The 27,373-nt window shown below is 32.8% G+C and overlaps 1 protein-coding gene and 1 pseudogene across 1 annotated transcript; one reads left to right on the top strand and one right to left on the bottom strand.

Annotated features, from left to right (window-relative positions):
• The first annotated feature begins 856 nt into the window (after positions 1 to 856).
• LOC120259992 lies at positions 857 to 14,618 on the top strand. The gene is made up of 4 exons (XM_039267441.1): positions 857 to 891; positions 12,033 to 12,290; positions 13,072 to 13,123; positions 14,372 to 14,618. Exons 1-4 carry the CDS (start codon positions 857 to 859, stop codon positions 14,474 to 14,476), a joined length of 450 nt encoding a protein of 149 aa, XP_039123375.1. The 3' UTR covers positions 14,477 to 14,618.
• A 2,737-nt stretch (positions 14,619 to 17,355) lies between these two features.
• On the bottom strand, positions 17,356 to 25,951 carry LOC120259993 (annotated as a pseudogene).
• Between the last annotated feature and the right edge of the window lie 1,422 nt (positions 25,952 to 27,373).

Below are 27,373 nucleotides of genomic sequence, written 5' to 3' on the forward strand. Positions count from 1 at the left end.
TCAAGGCTTATGTTGACAAGCTATTGTGTTCCTTTGTGTTCAGGTTCCAAGTGTCAACAAGAAAAAAACATAAAGTGAAAAAGGAGCATCAAGTAGCCTTACTTGCCAATTGTCACTTATGGTACTTTCAATGGGTGATAGCTTGTTCAAGAGCTTGTGCTTCAAGTTCTACAGAAACACTACACATTAGTGTTCCCTATACATGTTCAGCAGAAAACCATGCATCTTCAATGGTTTGGAACATTTAGATAATGTTGAATGCATGTTTGGCAGATTTTAAGATATATAAGTGTGAATTTTTTCTGGGAATGATTTCACTCAACAAAGCAAGGGTAGTATTTTTGGGGCACTAACAATGACTAATGAATTCTGATGGCGTAAGAGCTTTGGCACACTAGATATAAATGCAGTTCAATTAATAGACAACATAGTTGGTTTAGTACTAGTCTAGTAAAAACCTGATTCACCAGGCCTCAAACAATCACCAGGAAGTCGGAAAAAATGATTTCTTAACTTGCAACAACAACACATGAGGGTGTCCCAATAATTCAACCTGTTTCCAGAAGTTGTATGCCTTTAATTACAAATAACTATCATTAAACATTGGGCATACATGGACCTTGCTCACAAATTACACTCAAGCCGTCTCTATAAACATCAATTGGGTAAATTTTTTAGTAGGGCACTAAACTTTGGTTCATTTTCACTTTTATCATTGAATGCTAATTTATACCAATTTGGTTGCTCAATTTTAATTTGATTTTACTGGGTAAAAATCAAGGGATTGCGGCACCCAAATGAATGATGTGGCTTTTTTCAATGATATGACCACCCTCAATAGATTTAGTAATGTGCCATGGGAAAGACTGACTCATATTTTCAGACAGCCATGTAATCAATTAGCGGTTGAAATCCTTAATTTATTGCAGGGTGAAATCAAATTAAAATTAAGTGACCAAATTGATGTAAATTGAAGTTTGGTGATAAAAATAAAAATAAATCAAAGTTTAATGACATAGTAAAAATTTACCCCAATTTAGCACTCTAATCCAACACAAGATACCTCATCAACTTCTAATATTTTTAGAAAATAGACAACTCAAAATATTTACTATTATTTATATATATATAAACTTTAAATACCAACTCATAATTAACCATACAACTTTATTCATGAACATTACTCAAACAGTAAAAACTTACTTTTATGTTTTCTTGGTGAACTAGCACAACTTGATCATCAAAACCTCCCAATTGAATCCACTTATACTCAAAATAAGCATTACCAAATTTCCATTCCCACAAGCTCACTATCAAAACAAAAACATTAATTCCGACCACCATAAAACTAAACTGCAAGTTTGCCATTTCGACCCCTTTCTTCTCCTCCATCTTTATCTTATATCCAATAACCCTACCACCTTCCACTGTCCTTATCACCTAACATCCTTCAAACATATACTTTGGGACATACAGCACAAACCCTACAACCATTAGCCACAACGATTGTGCCATCATAGAAATTAACTAGGGAGGTATAAGAAATGACAAATCTCCGCACATTATGCTTCGTTTTTTTTACTTTCTTTTTCTTATCTTCAATCAGCAATAGGGAAATGATAATCAGTGAGTTACAATAACCCAACTTTAATAACATCTTATTATAAGTTTGACGATGAACCGTTAGATGCATATAAGAATTTCCACTCCCTAAGAAATTTATAGTTACCCTTGACTATAGATTTTCATTATTTCTTCATAGATGCAATCTTTCTCTCCATTATCTTCCTCAAAATCGTGTTCTCCACTAGAATCACATCTAGAATTCCACAAAATAATAATTGTGACCTAGTTGGTTGTCAATTATGGAAAAATCAAACAAAATCACAGTATCTCGCCGAAAACAAAATCAACCTAGTTGGCTAAAAATTTCATTAGAGGAACTAATCCCTTGATCTTCTCCACAAGAATGAAACAAATCAAACAAAATCCATAGAAATCATGGAAAAATCATGGAAAAAAAAAAAAATAAGTTGTGATGAATCACCATACCTCGCCTGAAGAGAAGGGGTTCGAGAGATCGAGAGAAGAAGATGGGCAGGTGTCGATTCTTTGTAAATTTGGGGGCTTGGTCATGGAAGTAATGAAGAACATGCTCGGTTTTGGAGCGTTTCTTTGGAGAGTGAAGAAGAGAAATTTTATAGGACAAGGGCTTTAGGGTTAAGGATTTGGGGCTTTTCTTTTTACATTTTTTCATGAATTATTGAAAAGGAGACCTTTTTTTTTTTCCTTTTAAACCTTTCAAATAACCTTTTTATATAAATATTGAAAACCAAAATATATAATAAATATTTTTTAAATAAAGATTAAATGATTTATAATTATTTTGGATAAATTGCTGTTTATATTATTAATCTGTATGAATAATAATTAAAATTTAATTATTTGAGCAAAATGGAAATGTCCAAGTAAATTATTAATTAAATAGATTAAAATTATATATATTCTTATTATTTGGTATATGTAATAGTTATATATATTACAATTAATATATTTTATTCATATATTTTAAAATTATTAATTATTTCATAAATACTCAAGTAAAATAAAAATGATAATGTTTTATTTGATAAATTATTATATATATTATTAATCGACACAAAGAATAATTATAAAAAAATGTATTATTGTTAGAAAAATGAAAATTTATAAATAAATTATCAATCGTATAAATTATAATTAAAATTGCATCATCATTTCGTATATATAATAATATTTACATACATATATGCATGGTTTCTCTTTTTCTTATAATTATGACTAACTCTACATTTTAATTTAAAATTTTTAATATATATACACACACATATATCTTAATTTATAATGATTAACAATAGATAATTATGTATTTACTAATAATTAATTGCCAAAAAATCTGGTCCTAATTACAGATCAATAATGATTCTAGACTGCACTGTTTTGAGAGTGTATTAATTGTGGTTAATTGGTTGTTGAAACATTTGGTTGGAACACAATAAACGAATTTCACTTGCATTACTCAATCATTTGGCTAGATTGAGTTTGAAAAGATTGATATAAAATAGATTTGATAACTATAAAAGTCAAATAATTTAAATAGAAAAGTTCAACCTAATTAACAGAAAAATAATAAAAATTATATAAAATTAAAATCAGCCATAAATCTTTGACAATTTTATTTTAAATACAATTCTGTTGCTAATTTACAATAAATTGAGTCCATTGCAACAATCCCCTGCAAAAATCTTATATCTTTTGTGGAATCCTTTGCAATGACTCTTGTCCATTGCAAATCCATCGCAAAATGTCTCTTGCCCACTTCCACAATTTTTTGCAACATATTTTTTTCCCATTACAAAATCTATCTCAAATTTTCTATTCCGCCGCAAAGAGTTTTCAATTTTGTTGCAAAGTTGCAATGGAGGAATTCCATTGCAAATGTCGGTTGCAAAATCATAATTTTTTTGCAGTGACTTTTCTTATGATAAATACTTGCATATTTATAGTAAGTAATTTCTTATGATAAATAATTTATATGTAATAATTACCTTTTCACATGATATGCAGTCTTATATTTTATTCAAATAATTCATTATTATATTCTTTCAACAGTATTTTTTATGAGATTAATTGGTTATTATCTATTTATAAGAACCTTGTCATAAGGGTAATGTGTATTTATTTATAAGTAGGCTTTACATGTGACAGATGATATTTCCTTTTATATATTTTACTACTTGTTTTTATTAAAGTAGCGATAGTATCTATGAGAGCATGGAATATAAAGATCAAATAACTACTTCTACGTTGATGTGATTACATGTGCATGTTAAGAATTTTAGCGAAGAACTTTTAGTATGTATTTGCTCTCTCCCATGTCAAGTTCTTCGGCTATGTGATTTAAGTTCTACCAAGTTATATTTATGATAACCACTGGCGTTTCACATGACCTCGGTTGGGAGTATGTTATCCATAGTCTGCATGCAAGTGTTGTTTTCGAGTCTATGGATGCATGTTTACCTCCCCTAAAAATATGGCTCACTACTCTTGGGAGAGGCTTAGGCTAAAATCTGTAAATTAGATATGGTGAATCTATGTCTTCGGATCTAAGGATGAGTGTTCACTTTTCCTGAGTACGGCTCACTGCTCTTGAGAAAGACTTGCATGAAAATCTATAGACCAGGTTAGGTGACTGCATGTTTTCGGATCTATAGATTCGTGTTCACCTTCCTCATACTCACTACTCTTAGGAGAGGTTCGTACTACAATTTGTGGATCAGGTACAGTGAGACCATGTTTTTAGATCTTTGGACTTGTACGTATTTATCTCCCATGCATGTGGCTCACTACTCTTGAGAGAGACTAGCACGAAAATCTATAGAATGGTGAGTCAACGATCTTAGGATGAGTATTTGAACACTATTGAATTATTATAACACACACAAGAAGATAAAGTGGTAAAAATAAATGATCATGAGTAAATTAGACACGTATGGTGCATGTGATATATATGACTCATTCTTGTTCATCATTTGAACAGCTACTGAGTATTTATTTATACTCACCTTCATTTTAGATTTAATTGATAATGCAGGATTAAATGCTGGTAGTGAGGGGAGGATGTACTGTTGAGCAGGCCAAATTTCATCTTGACAACATAAGATTTTATTAATAATAAATAAATCTTAGATATTGATATTTTTGGAATTAAACTATATTATCCGAATTATTTTAAAAATTAGTTATTCAATAGAATCAATATATTTGACTAATGTGACGTTGTTATTCTTTTATTTTACTATTGTCTTGAACTATATATTTATTCACATGTTTCCATCTAAATATGTAAAGTATACTGTGTTAATTAATATGTGTTATATTGAGACCCTTTTCTTTGGTTTGTGTTCATTTCTGAGTGTACTCTAAAGCATTTTGTTTAGTCTGTGGAGTACATAGTTGTAGAATAGTATTTTTGATCATTTTTTAGTCTTGAAACACTAGCACGGCCATGTTTAGGCTGTGCTTGTGCCTGTGCACTTTATTAGTGAGAAAATCAACCAATTTGTGAAGTGAATGGCCTGAAGCACATCCGTGCTTCAGTCTACAAGGTGGTGTTTTGAGAATGGTGCCATGCTTTTTTTACTATAGTAACGGTGCTGTAACAGTGGTTGTGAAGCACGCAAATTCAAGGCTTTTCCAGGCCTTGAAATGAGGTTATTTTTGTCTTTTCTCAACCCTAAACCCCTTTTATCTTTCTTTTTTTTCTTTCCCCCTCATTTCCTCTTGGTATTCTCTTGGAGGAGAATAAAACCTTCGATGATCATCTCCATCTTGGTAGATTGAAACCATTGTCCATCATTCTTACACCTTGGAAGCTAGAGGTAAGCACCCTCATTCCCTTGTTTCTCTCTTTGTTCTCATTGGTTTTTGGTGTGGATAATGGATCTAAGGTTGTGTTTATGAGCTTGAGAAAGCTTGATTCTTTCTCTCCTTGCTTGCTTGTTTAGTGCTAGAAGCTTAAGAGGAGTGTTCGTACTCCATTTCCTTCAAGATTGTTGTAACTTTGAACCCTTCTTTTGTAAGAAACTGTTGTTATTATAGCATTATTGTAGCATCGGTAAATTTCTTAATTTCCTTGTATCCTTGGTTTGGATTGAAGCCAATAACCCTTGAACCCTAGTTTTGAGCCAACATTAGGCCTCGTTTAGGGTTTCATTGCATTTTAGACTTAGGGTTTCTTTTGTCCATTCTTTTGCTTACTTTCTTGTTTGGTTGTTGGTGTGTGTGTGTGGTTGTGTTTAGTTAGGTGGTGAGAGCTCTGCTCATGGCAAAGGAATCGGTGGAGTAGTAACACACTCACGGTCTGAATTACCTAAGTTGTTAGTGGGTTAAGTTGTTTGCATATTTCTATTAGAATATTATTTAAATATCTCAATCTCTTGATTGAAAATAATTAACGGTTTTGTCATTTTGAATCGATGCTTTGATTGATTTGGAAGGTGTTTTTATGCTAATGATTTATATATGAAACTCTTGATATTTGCATGAAAATGTTTATAACTATAATCGTATATTAGGATTGGGATGATTTATGAAACTTGGTACACCTTACTAGGTTTTTTGGCATCAGTACATGTGAAAATAATTTTTTTCCCAACATATGAATGTTTATCCTGGATGTGGACTTATGATGAGATAGGCATGTATTATATTATTTGAGAACCTATAAGTGTTGAACATATACACGGAAGTAGGGCTACGCCTTGATGTTCTTGAAAGGGTGGTTTAGATGGTAATTGGGTCTTAGCCCTTCTAACTACAGTAGGCGGTCTTTGTAGCCAAGCTGGGGTGGCATGGAAGACCAAAATTTACTTGTCCACTTCAGGTGGCATGTAGAGCCCCGATTGGATGTGCATAGGGAACCCAGAGTCACCTGAAGACGTCCCAGTGGGTCAACATTAGGAGCATGAGTTCCTTAAAGGCTCTAAACTTAGCATGGACCACGATTTGAGTTTAGAGAGATTTTCAAGACCACTGATCGTTTGATCGAGTTGCAAACTTTGTATTCAAGAAATTTTATTTTACATGCAAATGAAATATTTGAGATGTGATCTCTTGTATACTCCTTCGAAAAGTGGTTTGATGACTAGTTTTATGTATTAATGCTTTTAAAAATCGTTTTATGCCAAATGGTTATTTGTGAACTTTGGAAATTTCATTTGATCAAGTTAGTGTATATACTCATCATGAGACTTATGTGCATATATTTGTTACACACATGTTCAAATACTTTGAGGCTAAATATACTTGTGAAAACCTATGTTTTGGTTTTGAATACTATGGTTTCATATGCCACAGTTATATGTTGTTATATGTTGTTATATATGTTGAAATGTTACTAGATTATTTGTACTATCACAAATGCTTGGTTTTTAGACATTTCATGACTTTATTTTTTTTTTTATATTCTCTTAGAATTGTTCTAACTCATTCACTAGTGACTTTTGTTACTCACCCTCTCTCTCCCCTTCAAGCTTTAGCATCTAGTGCCGTTGTGATGAAGCAGAGTGCTGGACATCCTCTTGTCTATCTTTCATCATTTCCAGTTTAGTGTACGTTTATCTTTGAGTATGTTTACATTCTGCAAAGTACATGGATCCACATGTATCATTGGGTTTTGAAAACTTGTATTGTTGCATATTTTTTCTTTTGGAGAACCCTTGTTGTATTGTGACTTGTATGACTCTTAGAACCCTTCTATTTTAATTTAGAATTTTATTGCTTCCTCTGTGTTATCATCATACCCAATACTTTTCTATTCCATAGTTGTGATATTATGTTCAGTTTTGTGCAAGCCAGGAATTTTTTTCACCTTGTGACGACTCGAGGGTTGATAGGTTTGAGAGTTCTTCCTTGGATTGTCACAGTGGTTGTCACGTGCCATTTCTACCAGACGGGGTATGACAATAATGATCCTAATGCCCTAAAAAATCAACTTTTATATTTAGGAGAGCTACACTAGTATATGCATTTCGCTTTTCATATTTATGAATTGTTCCAATTCAAGCTAATCATAGTCTTACTGCTATTGTTTATCTTGCTTTAGAGAAAACACCTCCAACTTGGATCTGATACCACTATAATGGGAGACATACACAATGAATTCTAAATTCTTCCTTTCTCAAGAAAGGGTTACCTATGAAAAGTGGGATGAGAGATTTAAACAATTCATCAATCACATAGAGGGCATAAAATCATGAAAAATCTATCAACGTGAAGAGGGAAACCACAGGACAATCATCCACAAATTGCCCACTATACTAATAATGATGGGATAATAATGGGATTACAATTTCTTTAGGATGTTAGAGGACCACATACATAATTAAGAGAAAAAGGCTCTCTTAAATTACCAAATTTCTCACCACAAATGATGGAATACAATGAGAATAGGAAAGAGATTACTAAAGGGAACCCTAGATAAATGAATCTTGTCTAATCTTCTCTATAATAAGAAGATTAGAGAAATCCACTGAGCTCCTATTTTTCCTTCTCTTATTTCTCCAATTTTCTTTCTAGTCTAAAATTGTAAACTAATCCTTTAATCTTCTTTTATATATGAAAGTAAATGAATGAGATGAGCCACCCACCCTATGTATAGGCAATTAATTAGGAGTGAACCCAAGTTAGGTTGTTTCAAGCCCAATGCTAATAATCTAAGAAACATGCAACAAAAGTTATTCCAAGCAACCTACATTCTGATATTCTTAAGTTCTAGAATATTAAAATTTCCATTGGTTCTAGTCCAATAGAAATTTCTAATTAATAAGAATGTATAACTTACGAAGTTATATGATATTAGTAACCATTAACTTAAAATAGCCTGAATAACTGAAACAAAATTATGAACATGGTTCTATAGCACAGAAAAAAAGGTCACAAAATTAAATGTCATAAAATTATCTAATTCGTCAAGGAAAATCTATCATCATTTGATGAGAAGTATTCAGATTTTATTTGGAGAAAAGCTTCTAACATTTACTAAAGCATTTACCTCATGGCTATTATAATCATCTATAATTAACTTGAGCTCTTCTTTAATTTCCACTTCTTGAAGGACAAGACTCTTGAATCAATCAATATCTTAGATTTCAAAATCAGAATAAATTAGATAAGACAGTATATTAATAATCTACTATAAAAGTATAGAAATATAGGTTAGAAAAATAGTTTTAAGAATTAAGATGATCCCTTCTCCAAGTAATCTTCCACTACTTGAATTCAATTCTCCAAAGGATTTTTGAACAAATCTAAGCATTTACATTGATTGACATTGATCACAACACTAGTAGATTTATGTGAAAGCTAGAAAAAGACATTAAAACAAATAAGAAAAGAAAAGATTCTAAAAATGGGCAACATATATATGTAAGAAAGCATGGTATGAACATGATGTGATACCAATGTGTTCAAATTTGATTAATGATTTGAGATAATAAGAACCAATTAAGTAGCTTATGCCATCAATTACTGCAAAATCTAATGGATACTGCAACAAATATTGAAACTTAATCTATAATTACATTGAAATGTTATACCATCATCAACATAAATAATTTCAACTAATGAAGGCCCATCATGCATGCTAACATGTAGCTAAAAGCTTAGCAAACAAATATAATTTACAAGTTTAGCATTTAAGTACCAATTATATTAAATTGATCTAAAAGTTCTGAGAAATAAACATAGAGATCTTCGCTTGCCTTCCACGAAGCACTTGTTTTATTGTTGTTAGAGGAATACAACTCCTTTTTTAAACTTTAGGATTTCCAAATTAGCCTTTAACTTTATCTAATAACTTGGACCCATTGGGTGTTCTTCCGAATCAAGTTCACAATGAAAAATACTTATTCTATCCTGAATGGCTTTACTAATGATACACTAATTCATTGGATTGTACTTGAGGAGTGTCTTGAATAGATGGAGTTGTTATCCAATAATTACTTCAGATTAAGAATTGTTATTGTGATGGAATTTTGTTTTATTCTCATCAAAGATTCATGCTCTCTTGTTATGGTGTTGCTTTCATCGCACCTAATCATGTGCTATAATCTAGCCTTATTTCAAAAAGTTTTCTTAGCTGCCTATTACCCATTTGAACTGTATGTAGATTCATTGGTTGATTCTAAACTTTGTTTCTTTCATTAATTCTTAGCATCAACTCCCCTTTTAGTTCATTGATTAAAACCTTTGCCACTACTTAGTATGGTTTTTCGAGGATTAATAGAATTTTTTTTCACCCATGTACAAGATTATGATATCTATGGGAAATATAAAATTGTTCACTTGTATAAGAACATATTTAACTATGTCTGATAATTTAACAAGGGATCTATCTACCAGTGGTAATGTGATGATTTTAGGCTTCAAACCTATATACCTCAACTTTTGCCACACAAAAAATCATTTAGTTAACCCATAAACCTAAATTATAAAGGACCCTAGCAAAATTCATATCCCCCCATCACACAAAGGATAATAAAACTCCCTTGATCTCTGACGGTTTTGATTAATAGTTTCTTTTGAATTATTGCAACACACCCTATTGTAAGATTTACCATCGCTTTCACCTTTAGTGTTTTTTTAACTAAATTTAATTACTTCATAAATTTAATATAATTAGCCATCTAATCAAAGACATCTAATGAAGAACTGATAGTGTGCCTAATTTCAAGTATCTCAATGCATTTAAAAAAAATGAAAATTTGATTTGTTTTTTGGATTCTTTGTGGGAAGAGGAGGGGAATAATAAAAATAGGGGTACATATTATATTATAAAGAAAAATTAGTGTTTTACTCACTTTTCTTTTCTACTTCTTTTATTCTCCTTGATTTCATCTTAAGCTTTATTTTAATATCCTAATTGACAATTGATAGCAACTTGTTTCATTAAAGGTTCCTTGCCTACTTTTCGAAGAATTGCACATTGTTTCCTATGTTCACTTCTGGGTTTATTTTTGTTTTAGTAAGAAGAGTTCCCTGTAGTCTATTGTTGATTGTGTTAACAAGTTGTCCAATCTAATGTCCTAATTTTCTAACTAATGTTGCTTAACTTTAAATATTTGTCACTTCATTTTAAAATATTGCTATTTGACTTTGAATTGTGGCATGCATCTTGGATATATATTGTATCAGTAATTCTTCAGATGATGCCTTCTCCTTGAGTTTTAGACATCATGTTTAGGGAATATGAAGACGGTGTGGGCCTTGATTATGCACTTATCCTTTATTGTTACTCCAACCGAGATTATAATTATTAGAAAAAGGATTACCTTATGGGATGTTGAATATTTCCATATTTTAGATTGTTTGTGGGCTAGCTGAACATTGTTCTCTTGGGTGTCCTTCACCACAACTATTACAAAACAAAAAGAGCTAAAGGGATGAGTTGTACAGCTTACTTGTTTAGTGTCAATCTTTTCTGTAAGAGAAGCTACTTGTGCCTCAATACTATGATTGCTTCGAGTTTGTGAGCTCTCACACTCATCTTGGTGATATCCTTTGTAATGCCCATAGGTAATTATTTGATTTTATCATCTCCAAAAGTTTATATGCTTCATCTATTAACTTTTCCATATGTCAATCTTTTCCCAAATAGCATGTTATTTTATATAGCACCAAATTACTTAATAAGGGTTTAAAGTTCCATTAATTGCTCATTATAGTAGCTCTATATGGTACATTAGAAGATCATTTTATCATATAATTAGTAAAAATGGTGTAATATTTTAATTCATTGCACAATAATTATATTTAACAGTTAAATTATAAAATTCTTTTATTTTTTTCTCTCTCAAACAAAAGATAAATTTTGTTTGTAATTCGAATAACATTTGGATAGCAAGATCTAATTCCATGACATTAAAATGCTAAAATATAATTCAATTAAGATAAATTCTCAAAAAGATGATTTCGGAAACAAAAAAAAAAGAAAAAAACATAAAATTATTTAAGGAAAAACATAAAACATGTAAACAAACAAATAAACAAACAAAAAAGAAACATATGGTAAAAGGAGAATTATGCATGAATTTCTTTAAGAAAATCTTCCCATCAACAAACAAAATAAAACCCTTGACCCCTGAGAGCGAAGAGATGTGGACCATAAACAACTAAAAAACACATAATTAAAAAAAAACTATTATAATGAAAGCTTGAAAAATAAAAACCTAATCATATAGCAACGGTTAAGGTAATATAGTTTCACAATTTATGTCTATAACTAGAGAAAAAAAAATTAAAAATAGAAGATCAAATCGATGCATGGTAAGAGGAATTAACAACAAGAATCATGTGGACCCCTCCAACCTGGTCCCTACACCTTTCATTTGTCTCCTAAAAGAAAATTAAAACTTAGTTAAGTGCTAACCTTGTTTACCTTACCCCTTAATCCTTTCTTCTTCTTCTTGTCACCATGCTGGGAGTCTTTCTAGAGAGAAGAATTCCCGGAGGAATTCCCGGAAGCCATCTTGTCATGGCCCCTCCTTGGCGAATGTTTTTCACCCCCATGGTCATCTCCTTCTTTCATTCCTCCATCTCTCTTCTTTCTCTCCACTCTCCCACTTGTTTACTCCTTGGAAGTTGAAGAAGAAGGCCATCCATCACCGGAGTTCGAGTCTCCACCGGTGGTCTTGGCATCCGAAGGTGAGGAGAAGAAGAGCAAGTAGCCGCCGGCGTCCTCCAAAGGCAAGGTAGGCTCTCTCCTCCTCTTGTTGATGGTGGTTGTCTTGTTGCTTATGTTTGCATGGGTTGTTGTTTAAAAATTTTTTTGGTGCTTATCCTTGCATGAAAAAAACCTCACCTTATACATGTTGAAACCCACCCTTGTGCCTCTTGAGTATCTTTTAGTTCTTGGTCTCCATGTTACATAAAGTTTTTATTCATGGAACCATCTATGTGTTTATACCATTTTGCTTGAAACCCAAGCCAAAAACCCAAGTTTTTGCATGCCTAATGAATGTTTAGTTTTTGTAGTTTTTGGCATGTGTGTTGGACCTTATATATTTTTTTGCACCCTTGTGATTATATATATATACATGCATGCATGCATGCATTGATCTACTACTTGTGCTAGGGAGATTTATTTCCATCCTTGTTTCTCTCACCTATTGTCCTTGTTCCTCTTAATCATTCTATGTTCCCTTCCCACATCATTGTTATTACCACTAGTATTAGTTTTTATGTTAGATCTACTTGTAGATACTTTCAAATTGTTGTTGAAACCCTTGGAGCTTAGTGTTAGCTCAAAGGCTTGTGCTTACCATCCTTGTTTGGAGAAAGGTTTGGCCTTGGCATTAGTTTAATGAATGTTAAGTTGCTTAGTTCTTGCTCACCCAAGCATGGTGGAGATTTTTTTTTGGACCATATTTGAGGGTAGAACTAGCATGCTATTTAAAAAAACCATGATATTGTGTATGTTTCCATGTGTACATGTATTCATGTATTTTTGGTTGGTTTTTCCTTGGATTATAGGATCACCTTGAGCTATAATCTTGGATTTCTTTTGAATTTAGGAGATCACCAAGTAAGTAATCCCTTAAACTCTTGTATTTAAATTTTTGTGGTATTTGATTTATTTTTCATGTAGAATTTCTGAAATTTTTATTTGCATTTATTCTTTAAAAATTATTGTGAGAATGCCATCTATTTATGTCTTGTGTTTTTTTAGAGGAAGAGAAGTTTCTATACTTAGTTGGAACCATAGTGCTTTTTATTTGCCAAAATTTATACATGTTATTTCCTTGTTACTTCCAAATATTTGGCAAAAGTAATTATCCTTTTTTTGTAACCTTGTTTATTCCCAATAACAAAAAAACTTAAGATTTATTAAGTGCTTGAATCCTTGGTCCACCTAACATCAATTTGGATTACCTATCTATTATTTGGTTATACATTTATCCCTTAAATATCCACTTACCTTTATGTCCTTGCCTATCTTCTTCCTAAAATTTTTTAGCATCCTTGTTTTTAGTCAATATTTCCCTTGAAATTATTTTTTTCTAGTTATCTTGGAATTAGGTGGATCATTTTTTTCTTCAATTGATGAGATACATTAGACCTTGAATTTTTTTACAAATTTTAGTATTTTTATTGTATTAATAATCATGCATTTCATCCTTGAGTTTGGTTGGATAATTATTTATTGGTTTCACTATTATTTATACTTGTGGTATTTTTATTTTTGTTGGTAAATCTTTTTATTTTTCTTAAATTTTTGGGAAAAATATTTGTGAAATGTTATTATTATTTCTCCAAAATGAGAACCATGCTTAGGCTTGGAAAAGTGAGTATTTTTCTTTTTACATTATTTATTTATCTACTTTATTTTATTAGATGAATTTTTTTGGAAAATACTTGTGTATATTCGTATTCTTGGCTTGGAAATGTATCTCGAATTTTTTTGGTCTCCAAATGAACAATATGCAACCCCATCGGTGGGGGTTAAACCCACGACCTTGTCGACAAATAATTTTTGGAAAATGAGACTGCAGTTTCGCACCGTGTCCGTTCGGTGAAATAATCAACGGCCACCTGTTATTCAGTCTCGGGTCACCGAGGGTAAACAAATGACCTTTGACACTTTCAGTGAATTTGGAGTCATACTTTGGATATTGTATTTATTGTTTTACCTTTGATTTTTGTTTACATTATTTTTGTGCAATTGCATTATTTTTTGTGTGCAAATTTCGGACTCGAACTTTTTGCTTTCAGTTTGTTTTTGGATTACTTACTGGGCTAGTGAGCTCATGGATTTACTTTAAATCCTTTTCAGATCAGGAGCAGTAGACCCAGGGATCTTAGAAGGCTTCCAGTAGATGTCTTCCTTGAGATTTATGCCTTGAGACTTATGTCTTTGTATCAGTTGTATTATTGTTAAGAACCTCCTTGTAGGTCATGCTGTATTTTCATTTACCTTGTATTCGAGTTGGTTGTAAACCTTAAGTTGTACTCTTACTTGGTATTCTGTCAGTTTATTTTCCACTCCTAGTCTGTGTTAGGTTTTGAGGCCTTGCAGGTTCACTGGGCCCCGCCCTGTGGGTCTGCGGCCGTTTATCAGCAGCACCAGGTTCGGGGCGTGACAAATCAAATCTTGAATCAAAGACAAGAAGTAATCTCACTTTTAGACAAAATGATTGGTGTGGTCTAAATTCTTGAATACAATAAAAGATAAAAGTAGATTAAACATTATAGTAGAAAACTTTATAAAGTGAAGTTCTTTAATTAATTAAAAAAATTTGAGGGTATTATAGTCTTTTTATAAGTAATAAATTTTTTTGATGGTTCCTTCATCTGGTGCCCAAATTTAGGGGGAAAAAACAAAGGTTTTGGAGGATTTCAAGGTTAGAGTTATACCTATCTTTTTATTCATTAAATTAAAAATAATTTTTTTTTTAAAAAAAAACAAATAATTGACGGGTCCACCTTAACCCTCATGAACCTTCACTTGCGAATTTCCCTAGCGGGCTCTCATTCCAAACACATTGTTATAATTTATATTTTTATTATCTAATTTTTTTTTTAAATATAGTTTTTCTTTTAAATTTTCAGTTTCTATTTTTATTATTTTGCTTTTTAAAAAAGAACAAATAAAGTTAACAAACAATCCCTTCCTACTTTCTTGAAAAATATATGGTTGAGTTAAGTTTTTTTATAATTTTTTTCCTTAAGCGTCTATGATTGCAATAACTTCTTCTGGTCATAGATATTTGTCATCTATAGACTGTTAGTAAGCATTATTTTTGTCATAGATACTGGTTAATAGTAAACTCTCACCATCTCCTAGATTCTTTTACAGATGTTACCACGTGGGTATTGAATCATTGAATGTGCTGAATATTCTAAAAAGTGTAATGATGATTTTTTGTTTACTAATTTTATTATTTGCGATATTTTAGACAGGGGTAATATTGTTATTTAAGATGTTTTATTGGATGAGTAATATTTTAATCTAGTTATAAATAAATTTATATAATTAAAACTTGAAATGATACATAGAACCATAACATGATATAATTATCCAATTTATTGTTTCTTTTTCTCACTTCCTCTTGGTTTCACAGTGACAATAAATTCTCCACTTCACCCATAAATCATTCATGAATATATTTCCTGACCGGGCCTTTGATACAAAATATATACTCATACATGCATGTCTATATATACAAATATATTAATGGACTTATATGTGTCAAAGTTTAGTGAATCAATTTAATATGAATGAAAATCTCAAAAAATCTTATATGATATGCAGAAATAGATTATAACAGAAGGAAGGATGGTATAAAATGGTGATATCAGGTCAGAGTGTATCTTTCTCTAATTAGATATCATCATGTAAGAAGTTTTCACACCGAATTATGTTTCTCGAATAACTTAGATGCGAACTTGGCATCAATATCATAATCTACGTCATTGTTTTTCCATAAAATTTAAATTCAAATTATATAAATTACAAAGCATTATACCTATCTAAAACCCTAAAGTCTGAAGCTCAAATACTATAAGCCCTATATACAAAATTCTAAAAACCTAAATCATAAATCTTAAACGCAAAACACTAAATCATAAGCCTTAAATTCTAAATAGTAAATCACAAACCCCTCACAATGGTTTGCAATTTATAATTTAAGACTTATGGAGGGGCTAGAGTTTCCGGTTTAATTTTTACAAGTTCAGATTATGGTTTTGATGATAAAAAAAAATTAATTTTTTTATAAAAATAGATAAAAGTTATGATATGGCAAATTTTGATTTGAAAAGATAAAATCTGATGTGGTGTCATCGTTTCATTATAACAAATGGCATTGTCATTGATTTGATGAACACTTAGTTTTCTTTAGAGATGATTAATGAAAATTAGACTTTCTTGGAAGAGAGCAACTATTCGATGTTAATTGGTTGATATGAAGATTTATTATTATAATTACTAATGTTAGAGATATGTGATATAATATTTTAAATTTATTATAATTTCCCAATAAATTTTGAATTTATTTTTTGTTCAAAAACTTTTCCTTATCTTAAACAAAATATCCAAAATTTAAGCAAAGATGAAATAATCAAAATAGAGTGGTGAATGCTACATCATTCTAATTTAACAACATATTTTTAATATTTTAAAAACAAGTCATCAATTCAAATGCTCTTGCTCATGGAACATGATTTCGTTCAAGGTATTACTACAAGAAAATTCATAAATCGGCACGGTAAAATTGGCATGGAAATGGAATAAAAACCGTGCCAAACTGATTTTGACACTGTATTTGGCACCAAAAATTAACCGTTCCTATGGTACGGACTTTGATTCTACATTTGGCACTATTTTGGAACTGTTTTATTAGTTCAGTATTTGACACGATTTTTAGTACGATTTTTATAACTTTTTTACACTGTATTTGGCACAGTTTTTAATAAATTTTTTTTGTTACGGCTTTCAGCACGCTTTTGTTTAATCTATAAAAAAAATAATTTATATGAAATTAATTTTATTTAGTTTTATTTTAATTGCACTAGTTAAAAATTTTGAATTACCAAACAAAAATCATCTTATTGAATTAACAATACATATAGATGCCCTATATATACATTGGAATCATGTAGTATAACTATACAAACACTTGTATCAAAACAACATTGAAACTCCATTCCACATGCAGCATTAAAATTCAGTATTGCAGATAACAAACAAGATTCAGGTTGATAACATTTGCAAAACAAAAATTTTAATTAGATTATTTCGATCACCAAAAATAGGGCCTCTTCCCCGGAAATTTATATAATGAACATTAAGAGTGGCACTCTAGGTAGATGATTTCACGGTCGCGGATTTGATGATGTCGATGAACTCCGGCTGCGAGGAAAACAAAGTGAACAAAAATGAGACAAGTGAAAGTTAAACAAACTAATCTTGACAAGCAGAGTGTTGAAAGCCAGATCCTCTCCAATGGTTTTTGATGTAAATTAGATGAAAGGAAAAGTAGTACCTTCAAAGAAGCTCCACCGACGAGGAATCCATCTACGTCAGGCTTTGATGCTAGTTCTTTGCAGTTTGCACCGCTAATGGAACATGAAATAACCATGAACACAACATTAATGAATTAATGCCCATAAAATCATCATATTAAAAAATAAAAATGCAACAGAAGGTGCCAAATATGGAGGAAAATTACCTCCATACATTATCCTGATTGATTCAGCAACTTCAGCACTAACATTTGCTTGGAACCACTTCCTTAAGTCGACATGCACCTGATGAATGTCATGGAGGGTATTCACAATTAATTTAGATGGTAGATTGTTGACATCATATTAGTGTTATTTAAAGTATTTAGATTAAGATTAAGTTCTAATCAAAAGAGGCCCGCAAGAACTGCTCATTTCAACAACAAATAAAGAATGTGGCTTTCAACAAGATTTGCTACGCTAACCATACTAGTAGCTAAAGAAGAAATTGTCTTGGGGAAAAAGGACAAACAGAAGTTTTCTTCTTTAGAAGTTCTTGATGAGTATTTATTAGTGCAAAGTAAATTAAATGGCGTACATAAAACAAGTGAAATGTGAAGGATGTAACAAGTAGCAACTAATTTTTTAACATTTTGCTAAAAAAAGGGATTCTTTAGGAATTTCCTAGATCCAAGTTGTTAAAATAGCTGACGCAAAAAATAAAAAAATAAAAAAAATGACCAATGGGCACTAGGTAGCACAAAAAACATACATACCTCTTGGGTCTGAGTAGGTGTTGCAAGCTTTCCAGTTCCAATGGCCCAAATAGGCTCATAAGCAATGAATACATTGGTCCAGTCATTGATCTTATCTGCAAGATATTAAAGCAAAGAGTATAAACAAATGCACACATGACAAGTAACAAGCATTCGTCCCATGGGAACCATGACAATTCCTATGACAGGGCAAGATCATCATTTTCTTTGCCTCTTTAAGCAAATTACGTATTTCGCACAAGGTTATTTCTAAAGACACTAGACATGGCCAAAACAAGCATTATTTGATGCCTTCCTACAAATTCTTCAGTATGTCCATCATAATGATAAAATTACCAGTTGACAGTCTCTAATGGTTTACCAAAAAATATGGCACATCAATGATAAAAACATTTCGTATACACCAACTCCATTTTTCTTAGCAATGACACTGCAATAAGTTTTTTGGAATGAAAAATAATAACATAATAAGCATTTTTGTATGCTTCAACCCCTAATATATTGATGGGGTCACAGGCATTGACAACACAAAAATCAAAACCTACATTCATGGAAAAACACCTTCCAATTTCAAAAAATAAGACGATGCAAATTCTACACCAAACAATTGACATGCAATTATAGAATCTGAAGAAAACCTACATTAGCAATTAAGGGATATCAAGTCAGGACCCTAAATTGAGAATATCCAGATATAAATAGAGTCATTAATGAAACTTAGCCAGAAAATAGCATAAACCAGCGATAGCTTTCGTTTGTGCAGCTACTACGTCCATAGTTGAACCTGTCTCTCGCTGCTCTAGAGTCTCACTAACACAAGCAATCACCTATAGACCTTGACTGAGTGCGTAGGTGATAAGTGCTTGTGTGATAAGAATGCGAAGTGTTCTTTCCTTATGATGAGCATTACTTTTATCAAGTTTTAGCTCTAATATGTGTGCATTTGTGTTACTTTCATGCATATAGGGTTGTGAAGCTGAATGTTAGAGAAAGAAGCCAATGTAGATCGTGAATGCACAATTTGGAGGAAATCTTGGGAAGGATGAAACGCGAAGACATAAGTCGGGTTCAAGATGTGAGAATCTGTGCCAACTTCCTCGTATTCAAGTCAACACAATGATTTGGAGGGGTACAAAGGCAGTCACATTCAAGTATTCCGGCTTGTGCATGTATATCAAGATCTCCACCAATGTAGTCATTTATCGAAGAAGCAAAGCGACCTACGAGCAAAACGTGTGCCCGTTTATGTTACCTCGATGAGAACATGGATTCGGGAGTATTTCAGGCCGGTATTGTAGCAGGGTATTGTAGCAAACAATGTAGTTATTCACTATAGCAAGTACTGTTCACAGCCGGCCGAGAAAGGTGATTTCCAGAGAATCCACACCGGCGTGTGGAAATTCCACACACCCATGCATTAATTCCATAGACCCGTGTGGTAAATCCACAAGGGCTTGTGGATTCCCGATTCCAGTACTATTTAAGGCCGATTTTAGCCCGATTTCAGCATTCTTTTCTCCATCTTTTCCCCAACTTGAGAGAGGGCTGTGGATAGGATTTTGAGGTATATTGGCTAGGGATTGGGAGAGGTTCTATAGCTCCAACATCGCGCTCCATTTGGAAAAAGGTTAGTGGGAGAGCTTTCATCGGCACCGATCCAGCGAGGTGTATCCTAGGCCAGACAAAGGGACCCTTGGTTGAGTAGAGGCTTCTCCACAAAACCATCATCACGACTATCGAGGGGGTTTCCTATGGATTACTTGTTTTTACATTCGATTTCATTGATTGTAACTAGCTCCATGGAGAGCTAAACCCCTTAGTGGGTACTTTGATTTGTGAACCCTAGGATGTATTTGTTTCATTAAACCTTGTCATATTGCTTTCATTAATTGATGTGTTAATTGAGTTCTAATCTTGTATGCTTGATTATTTGAATACTCCCTTAGAGTGACACTAAGGTTGAGAGTTCTTTTTGGCAACCCTTGTGAGTGAGTGACACACCACGAGGGTTAGACAAAGCTTGATCGGAGAGGGTTGAGAGGGTGAGTCAAGAGGTAGCGGAGCGTCCCCTTTCCTCTCCGGTATGATTTATCCTACCTCCATTTTCTTAAGTTCTTTGCGGTCATAGTAGAGTGAATGGGCTAAGGGATGACCTTCCGTTGGGGCTTAGTTGCAGAGGCAATGGAGTGAAGTGTTGAAGTGATTTTAGCACCTAGGGCTTAATTGTGACTAGGGACCTTCCACCTGGACCAAAGGGTTAGGTCTACATCTAGGAAGATGATTTATCACTTGGAATCCCTAGAACTCATTGTGATTCTATACGAGTGCGAGGTTGAGAGATTGTTCAATTTCTCCTCCGGGACATATATAGAGTTAGGCATGGTTGACCTTAGATTTGGGATCATGTATTGAAGGATCTCCTTGACTCATTAATGCATTAATTAGATAGCATATTAGATGGTTTTTGCACTTGAAATGATTGTCCTAGGCGGAACAATATTCGGGTACCCCATTTATATCGATTGCCTTACCTCCCCTTTACTTGTGCTTTCTCTCTTGTCTCTTTTACTTTTGTTTACATTACATCTTGTTACACAACTATTATTCACTTTTCGCTTAGTTAAGAAACAATACAAGTATTTTTATTCTCTACTCCCTGTGGATACGATACCCACTCATTTGGAATTTATTACTTCGACAAACCCGTGCACTTATGGGACATACGCAAGGGGCGTTGTCAGTAGGCAACTTTTATCTCCAAAAATTGTAATTAGAGAATGAAAGGGGGAGAAAAGAACCATAAACATGATGGAAAATAATTCAAAAAGTGTGTCAAAACTAATAATTTTTTCAACGATAAATTACTTGAACAAGTGGCGGAATTATTCTTGCGTTCATCCCTGAACTTATAAATGAATTTCATAGATAATCATCGAATGCCTACCTAATGAATTACCTCATTTGATTCACCCAACATTGCTCTTCGCTCAGAATGACCAAGAATGACCCATGGGATGCCAAGATTAACAAGCATCTCACCGCTATGAGGAAAGAACAAGAAAATGTCAGGAATTCAGCATAGAATTAAAAGGGTTCTATATGCTTCAAACCTAGCAATTATAGTGGAAAAAACCAAGAATCTGAAAACTAGATTATTTTTAGAGAATCAATAGAACAATATAAAGAAACATTTTAGGTACTTAGAAGGACAAGAGAAGAAGATTACCTAATCTCTCCAGTGAAAGCACCTCCTTTCTTTACCCAGCAATTTTGAGCAGCAACATGAAAATCAGAGCGCAAAAACTCTATACCAGAGGAAGAAAAACAAATGGCAGGCTTATTACAACCTCTGAAAAAATAGATCAAGCTTGTTAGCCATGCAGTTTCAATGTTCATTGTTCAGCACGACAACAATTTAATTTCTAGCGCACTTTACATTGATCATAAGGTACTTTGTCATGTTAATATCGTACCTGCCGCATAGCGTCCATGAGAGTAAATATGAAATACAAAATGCATCAGGACCTAAGAGACAACAATGGAATGAGGAAATATGAATGCTACCTAGTAGTGCGACGATTGCCATCTTAACGTTCTGCTGCTTCAATTGTGATTGCTTGCACAGGGCATATCTGATTAACAATTAAAATCTCATTTATCATTGGTCATACATGTAAAAGTACTATAATTCAAAAATAAATAAATAAAAATTGCAGCTCACTTTCATTGTTGTGTTAAGTTTAAAGCTATTCTCCCTCTCTGTCCAACTTTGATGTCCACCAAATAGTGGAGGATTTGCATTCTCATCCACTGTGATATATGACAACCTTTTAGGAATGGTATTAGGAGTTCTCCTTGGGATTACTATGGCCTCAGGATCAGCGAGAGAAATTGAGCAACCTACATAAAACAAAAAATGTGAGACCTTTGAGAAAGCTAGAAGTTGGAAAGAAAGAAGCTATCCAATAATAAACTCACGATGTTGTGGTTTTGGTGACAACCCAATGCTGTCTAACATATTGAGCACCTTGCTATCTTTTTTACACAAAGCTGCATATAACACAACTCTTTACAAACCATTTGAGATTAGAACAAATTATAAGGCATATCAAATCTTCAAGAAAAGTGTTTTAACTTATTTAAGAAAAAGGGGATGCTATAATCATAAGCAAAGTTTCAAATTCATAAAAAAAAGGAGTAAGCACTGGAAATTAAATATTGAAAGGCCAACATTTTTATCAGCACAAAACAACCCCAGAATTGAATTCATCACTACTGTTATCTACTTTATACCTCCATCATGAATAACAACAAAACTCATACAAAGATCATTAACATCTGAAATAGTTATTAAATCTAAATATCAGTTTATGCACCAACACTCTACAACACAAGTGATTTAATGTTCTTTGATAATAAAAAAAAATTAGTGATTTGGATTGAGGAAATGACAAGAAGGAAACTAGTTTCTAAATTGTTCATTTCATTTCATATTACTCAGTCCAAACACACACTAAAAGAGGCTAAAATTTGAAGAAAAATATAAATGAGATTTTTCTGAATGGAAATGAATGCACACCTGATAAGAATATGATATTGGAACTACACGACCAAGCATGAAACAATAACACAATAAGAATGAGCATCATCCAAACAATGGTTGACACAAAGACAAGCCAGACAAAGCCTCTACTCCAGATCATCTTGATAGGTCTTGAGCCGCCCTCCCCGGAGAAAAATCACCATCCTCCTCCTCGTCCTCTGCATTCAAAGAACACACAAACATACCAAATCACACAACCTCCACCACCAAATCTAGAAATCCATCCAAAAAGAAGCAATCTTTCATTATTCTCTAACCTTTATACCGCGATGTCTAACTACTCCCATCCGTCCTGTGTGCAGCTCGCATAGACATTGACACCCCTCAAGCTCAATTGGAAATGAATCTTGGAGATCAAGAACACATCTTTGGATCAAAAATCAAGAAAATTTCTAGAATGGAAGGGATTTGGGTAGGAATCGACATTTTGTTGGAGATTGGGAAGAGTGAAGGGAGCGAAAGGGATGCAGATCTGGGAGAGTGATGAAGCGAAGCTGGAGCAAATCCTGGGAAAAGTCCCCTGTTGCAAAGCAAGTTCTTGTAAATATCATAGAGTTCATCCAGAGTATAATCATCATTTAACTAGTATTTCACAACAGTCCAATATGTGATCACGTCAAGATGTTCAATCATAATATAGAAAAATGGATCAATTGGTTGTTCACTCTTGTTTCATTCCATGACAAAAACAATATTACCAAGAAGAGGCAAGTATACCTATAGTTATTACACAATTCATTCAAAATAGTATTTAAAATTGGCAACATCTAAAATACTAAGTATGAAACAAAACAAAGTGGACTTTCCATGAATCAGCTGCTACTAGTAGCAACAGGCATAGTTAAAATCTGACAAGATATTGGGCCATACAACTATATGAAACTTAATAACACCGTAAAATGGACTAACATTTTCAATCCACAATGAGTTTGAGATGCTTAGATTCATACCGAACCCATAGAAATCTTCTTACTGAGCAGTGGCCTTACTGTTTCTTTCTAATGTCTGGGCATAATCTGAACTACTACTAAAAGCATATTTGTACTTGGAGTCTGGGTTCAGCAATGTATTGTATGCATGCTTAATTTGCATGAATTTCTCTTGGGTGTTTGGCTGGTAAATAAGGATCAAATAATTAATTACTACCACAAGTATCTCTCATTTGCGTAATATTGGCACCCAGAAATATGAGAAACTTAAAACAGAACATTCTAATAAATAACAAATCTTTAAGAGATTTACCGAAAGCCAAATGCCTAAATATTTCTCAACAGTCTAATTAACATATCAAAAATTTGATTTGAGTTTCATCATTATACCATATTTCTCTTCAGTGAAGACTATATAACTAGTTCATCAAGGCGGTTCATCATACATTATATTAGAAAATGTAAACTTTGTCATTGATAAGGAGCAACATTAGATGCTTTATATAAATGTGTGTTGCAAGGTTTTTTTTACCATCGCCAAATGTCAACCAAGCAACTAGAAACTCATAGGCGTGAGCATGGTATGTACTAATAATCATAGACATTAGACAAGAAACCTAAATTGGAAGTTGTAAGTCACGGGAAACCATGCATTAGTGGAATTCATTGACCTTATCAGAGAACATACATATAAATAAACATAATATAAAGAATGGAATGAATTTAGTATTGGTAATAAGAGAACATACCATGCCCTTATAGTTATGTGCACGAAGGAAAGTTTTGTAGCCTGGAAAATAGAAAATTACACTGAATGACAATTCATGACCCTTACCTTCAACATAAAAATTTGAAAACATTAGAATGAATTGTTGCTAAATAAATTGAAGTGAACTATGGCTTGAATTGTTGCTTCATCTTCTTTATCAGCCAATTGAAGAGAAACTAACTTCTACACCAACAACATCAAGAAGACAAAACTCAAAGTAAGCTTTAACATATATCCTCTTCATCATTCGGGTCATCAAGAATGTTGTCGGCAACGAGTGTGGTGCGAGGCCTTTTTCTCATTTGAGAGTGCTCATCAACATGCAATTGCGCCTCCACTATTGGTGCTCTAGGGATAGATCATGTGAGAGGAGCAACATGCATATCGGAGAGGTCAATGCCCTTCAACCTAAGTGCTGCAAGCAATGACATTTCAAATGACTCACGACGAGCCCACTCAATCCGCAACGCATCATGTTTGGCTCGCATTGTATCATGCTCGGCAAGCATTGCATTGTGCTTAGCTAGGGTTTTAGCAGGCTCTAGCTACAACTCCTTAATTTTGTCATATAGTTGCCCACTTGATTGAGAAGGCCCCGAACGTGGCTTGTAATTGATTGAAGACATTTGCTTAATTATATTTCCCTTTCCCAACACTCTATTACCACTTCCGACAACAATGTGGTCCCACAATTCATTTTGATTGATAGAATTTTCATCTTCCCTTTGATCACACTTGTCTGCAAGGGCTTTATCAAATTGTTCCCGCATCCATAAAAAATTAGATCCAATTAATAAAAAAATATTATATAAATGTCTAAAGTAACCTATGACAGTAATATATCTATATATATAACAAATCAAATAAATTGATGCAAATAAATAAATAAGCTTATATTGTGAGAGATTGCAATGTTTTAAAAAATATATATGGATATAGCCTTCACAAAAACAAAATCCTTGTTTGAACAATCAATGTAATTGCTTGCAAATAAATTGATGAAACTATTACTAAAAAGCTACTAATTTAACAAATTGATTCAAAAAATTAACTTCTTGAGGAAATTATAGTATACTTACAATAATTTGTGTAGCACGCTCACCCTCGAGAGTGCCATCCTTCTTCCCGTGGGTGCGGATGAAACATTCTTTCGGTGTTGGTTCCCTACCCAATTCTTCAATCTGAAAAAATAGCATAATAAAAAATTTAAAGTGTTAAATAAATCATAAATAATAATAATAATTACATAGAATATGGACATTACAAGCCTGAGGCGATGTACAGCAGTGCTGACAGATCCACCACGATAGATTACAATCGAAGAAAGCACCATTTACTGCCCTGTTCTTTTTGTTTTGCTCACTTATTTTCTTGAACTCTTCCGACCCTCAATATTTCTGCAAACTCTCCCAAACCAAAGGGGTCATCCACTCAAGTGGAGCCTTGTAAAGCATGGGAGCAAGGTACAAATGTTTTTTCAACCACTCACTCGCCTCATGGTTGAAATGACATAATATCATAGACTCATGCTACGACTCCCATGTGTAAATACCCTAAAGAAAGAAAGGTTAACTACATTAATATTTTTTTTAATAATAAAACAATATATTTAATTAAATGATATTAATACATTAAATTTAATTAAATGATATTTACCCTAAAAGCTGTGAACATTCTCTATCGCACATCTTTAGGCACCTTTCCCCATCCAGTCCATGGTTCTTTGTAGTGGCCTTGAACCAAGTCATGTATTGCTCTTTTAACATCGTAATCTCTGAAAAAACAAGTCAAATTAATAAACATTTAATTATAAAATTTAAGAACTTTTCTTGAGGAATTTATATATACAAAATAAAATTTTAAAAAAATAAAATTTACTTACATAACTACACTGTCAGGAGTAATAAACCAAGGGGGTCCAGTGCTATTAGATCCATTGGATTGATCCTCTGTTGCCTCATGTTGGCCCTCAAAGACATGGGTTGATGCCTCGGCATATGTAGTTAGCGGAGGCTGTGAAGCTGGAGGAGATTGTGTAATCAAAGGGCTTACTTCTGGTGCTTGAATATTTGGATGTATACATGGAGGCATTCCTAATTCTGGTGAGGTATTGGAGACTAATTTGGAGCTAATAGACTTCTGATGAATACTTGCAGTTAATCGACCTCGCCCTGATATAGATCGACCACCATGTCTCAATGTTGATCGACCTCGACCTATAATAGAGAACATTAAATATAAGTTGTAAAGCACGGAAACAAATTTTACGCAAATTAAAGGCTAAATGAAAAGCAAGGATGCTTCATGCTACCAATATATTATAAAAATAATTCAACCAACATTATTACAATGAGACAATAAGCTTAACCAAAGAGATCAATGCTTAAGAAAAACATAGTCAAACCTGATACAGAGCTATAGTCTGGATAATGAGTCATCCCACTTCAACTAAACAATCTGTCCAAACAACAAGAAACTTAGATGAATATAAATTATAAGAAAAAAAAATTACAATGAGAATAACTTAATTGGAAAGGCAGAAGAAAAACATGATCATAAATGAGCTATATATCTATCAGCACACACACATCCCTAAAAAACTAGAAACAACATAGAAATACAAAGTTTCTATAAAAAAAGGGAAGAAACACAAGAAGATATTTAGTAATAAATTAAAAGCATGTTCTCCCAAATCATCACCACCATTATCATCATCATCATCATCATCAGTTTCTTCACATTGATTGTTTGCCTG

Source organism: Dioscorea cayenensis, chromosome 5, assembly GCF_009730915.1.
Source record: "Dioscorea cayenensis subsp. rotundata cultivar TDr96_F1 chromosome 5, TDr96_F1_v2_PseudoChromosome.rev07_lg8_w22 25.fasta, whole genome shotgun sequence".
Lineage (NCBI taxonomy): Eukaryota > Viridiplantae > Streptophyta > Magnoliopsida > Dioscoreales > Dioscoreaceae > Dioscorea > Dioscorea cayenensis.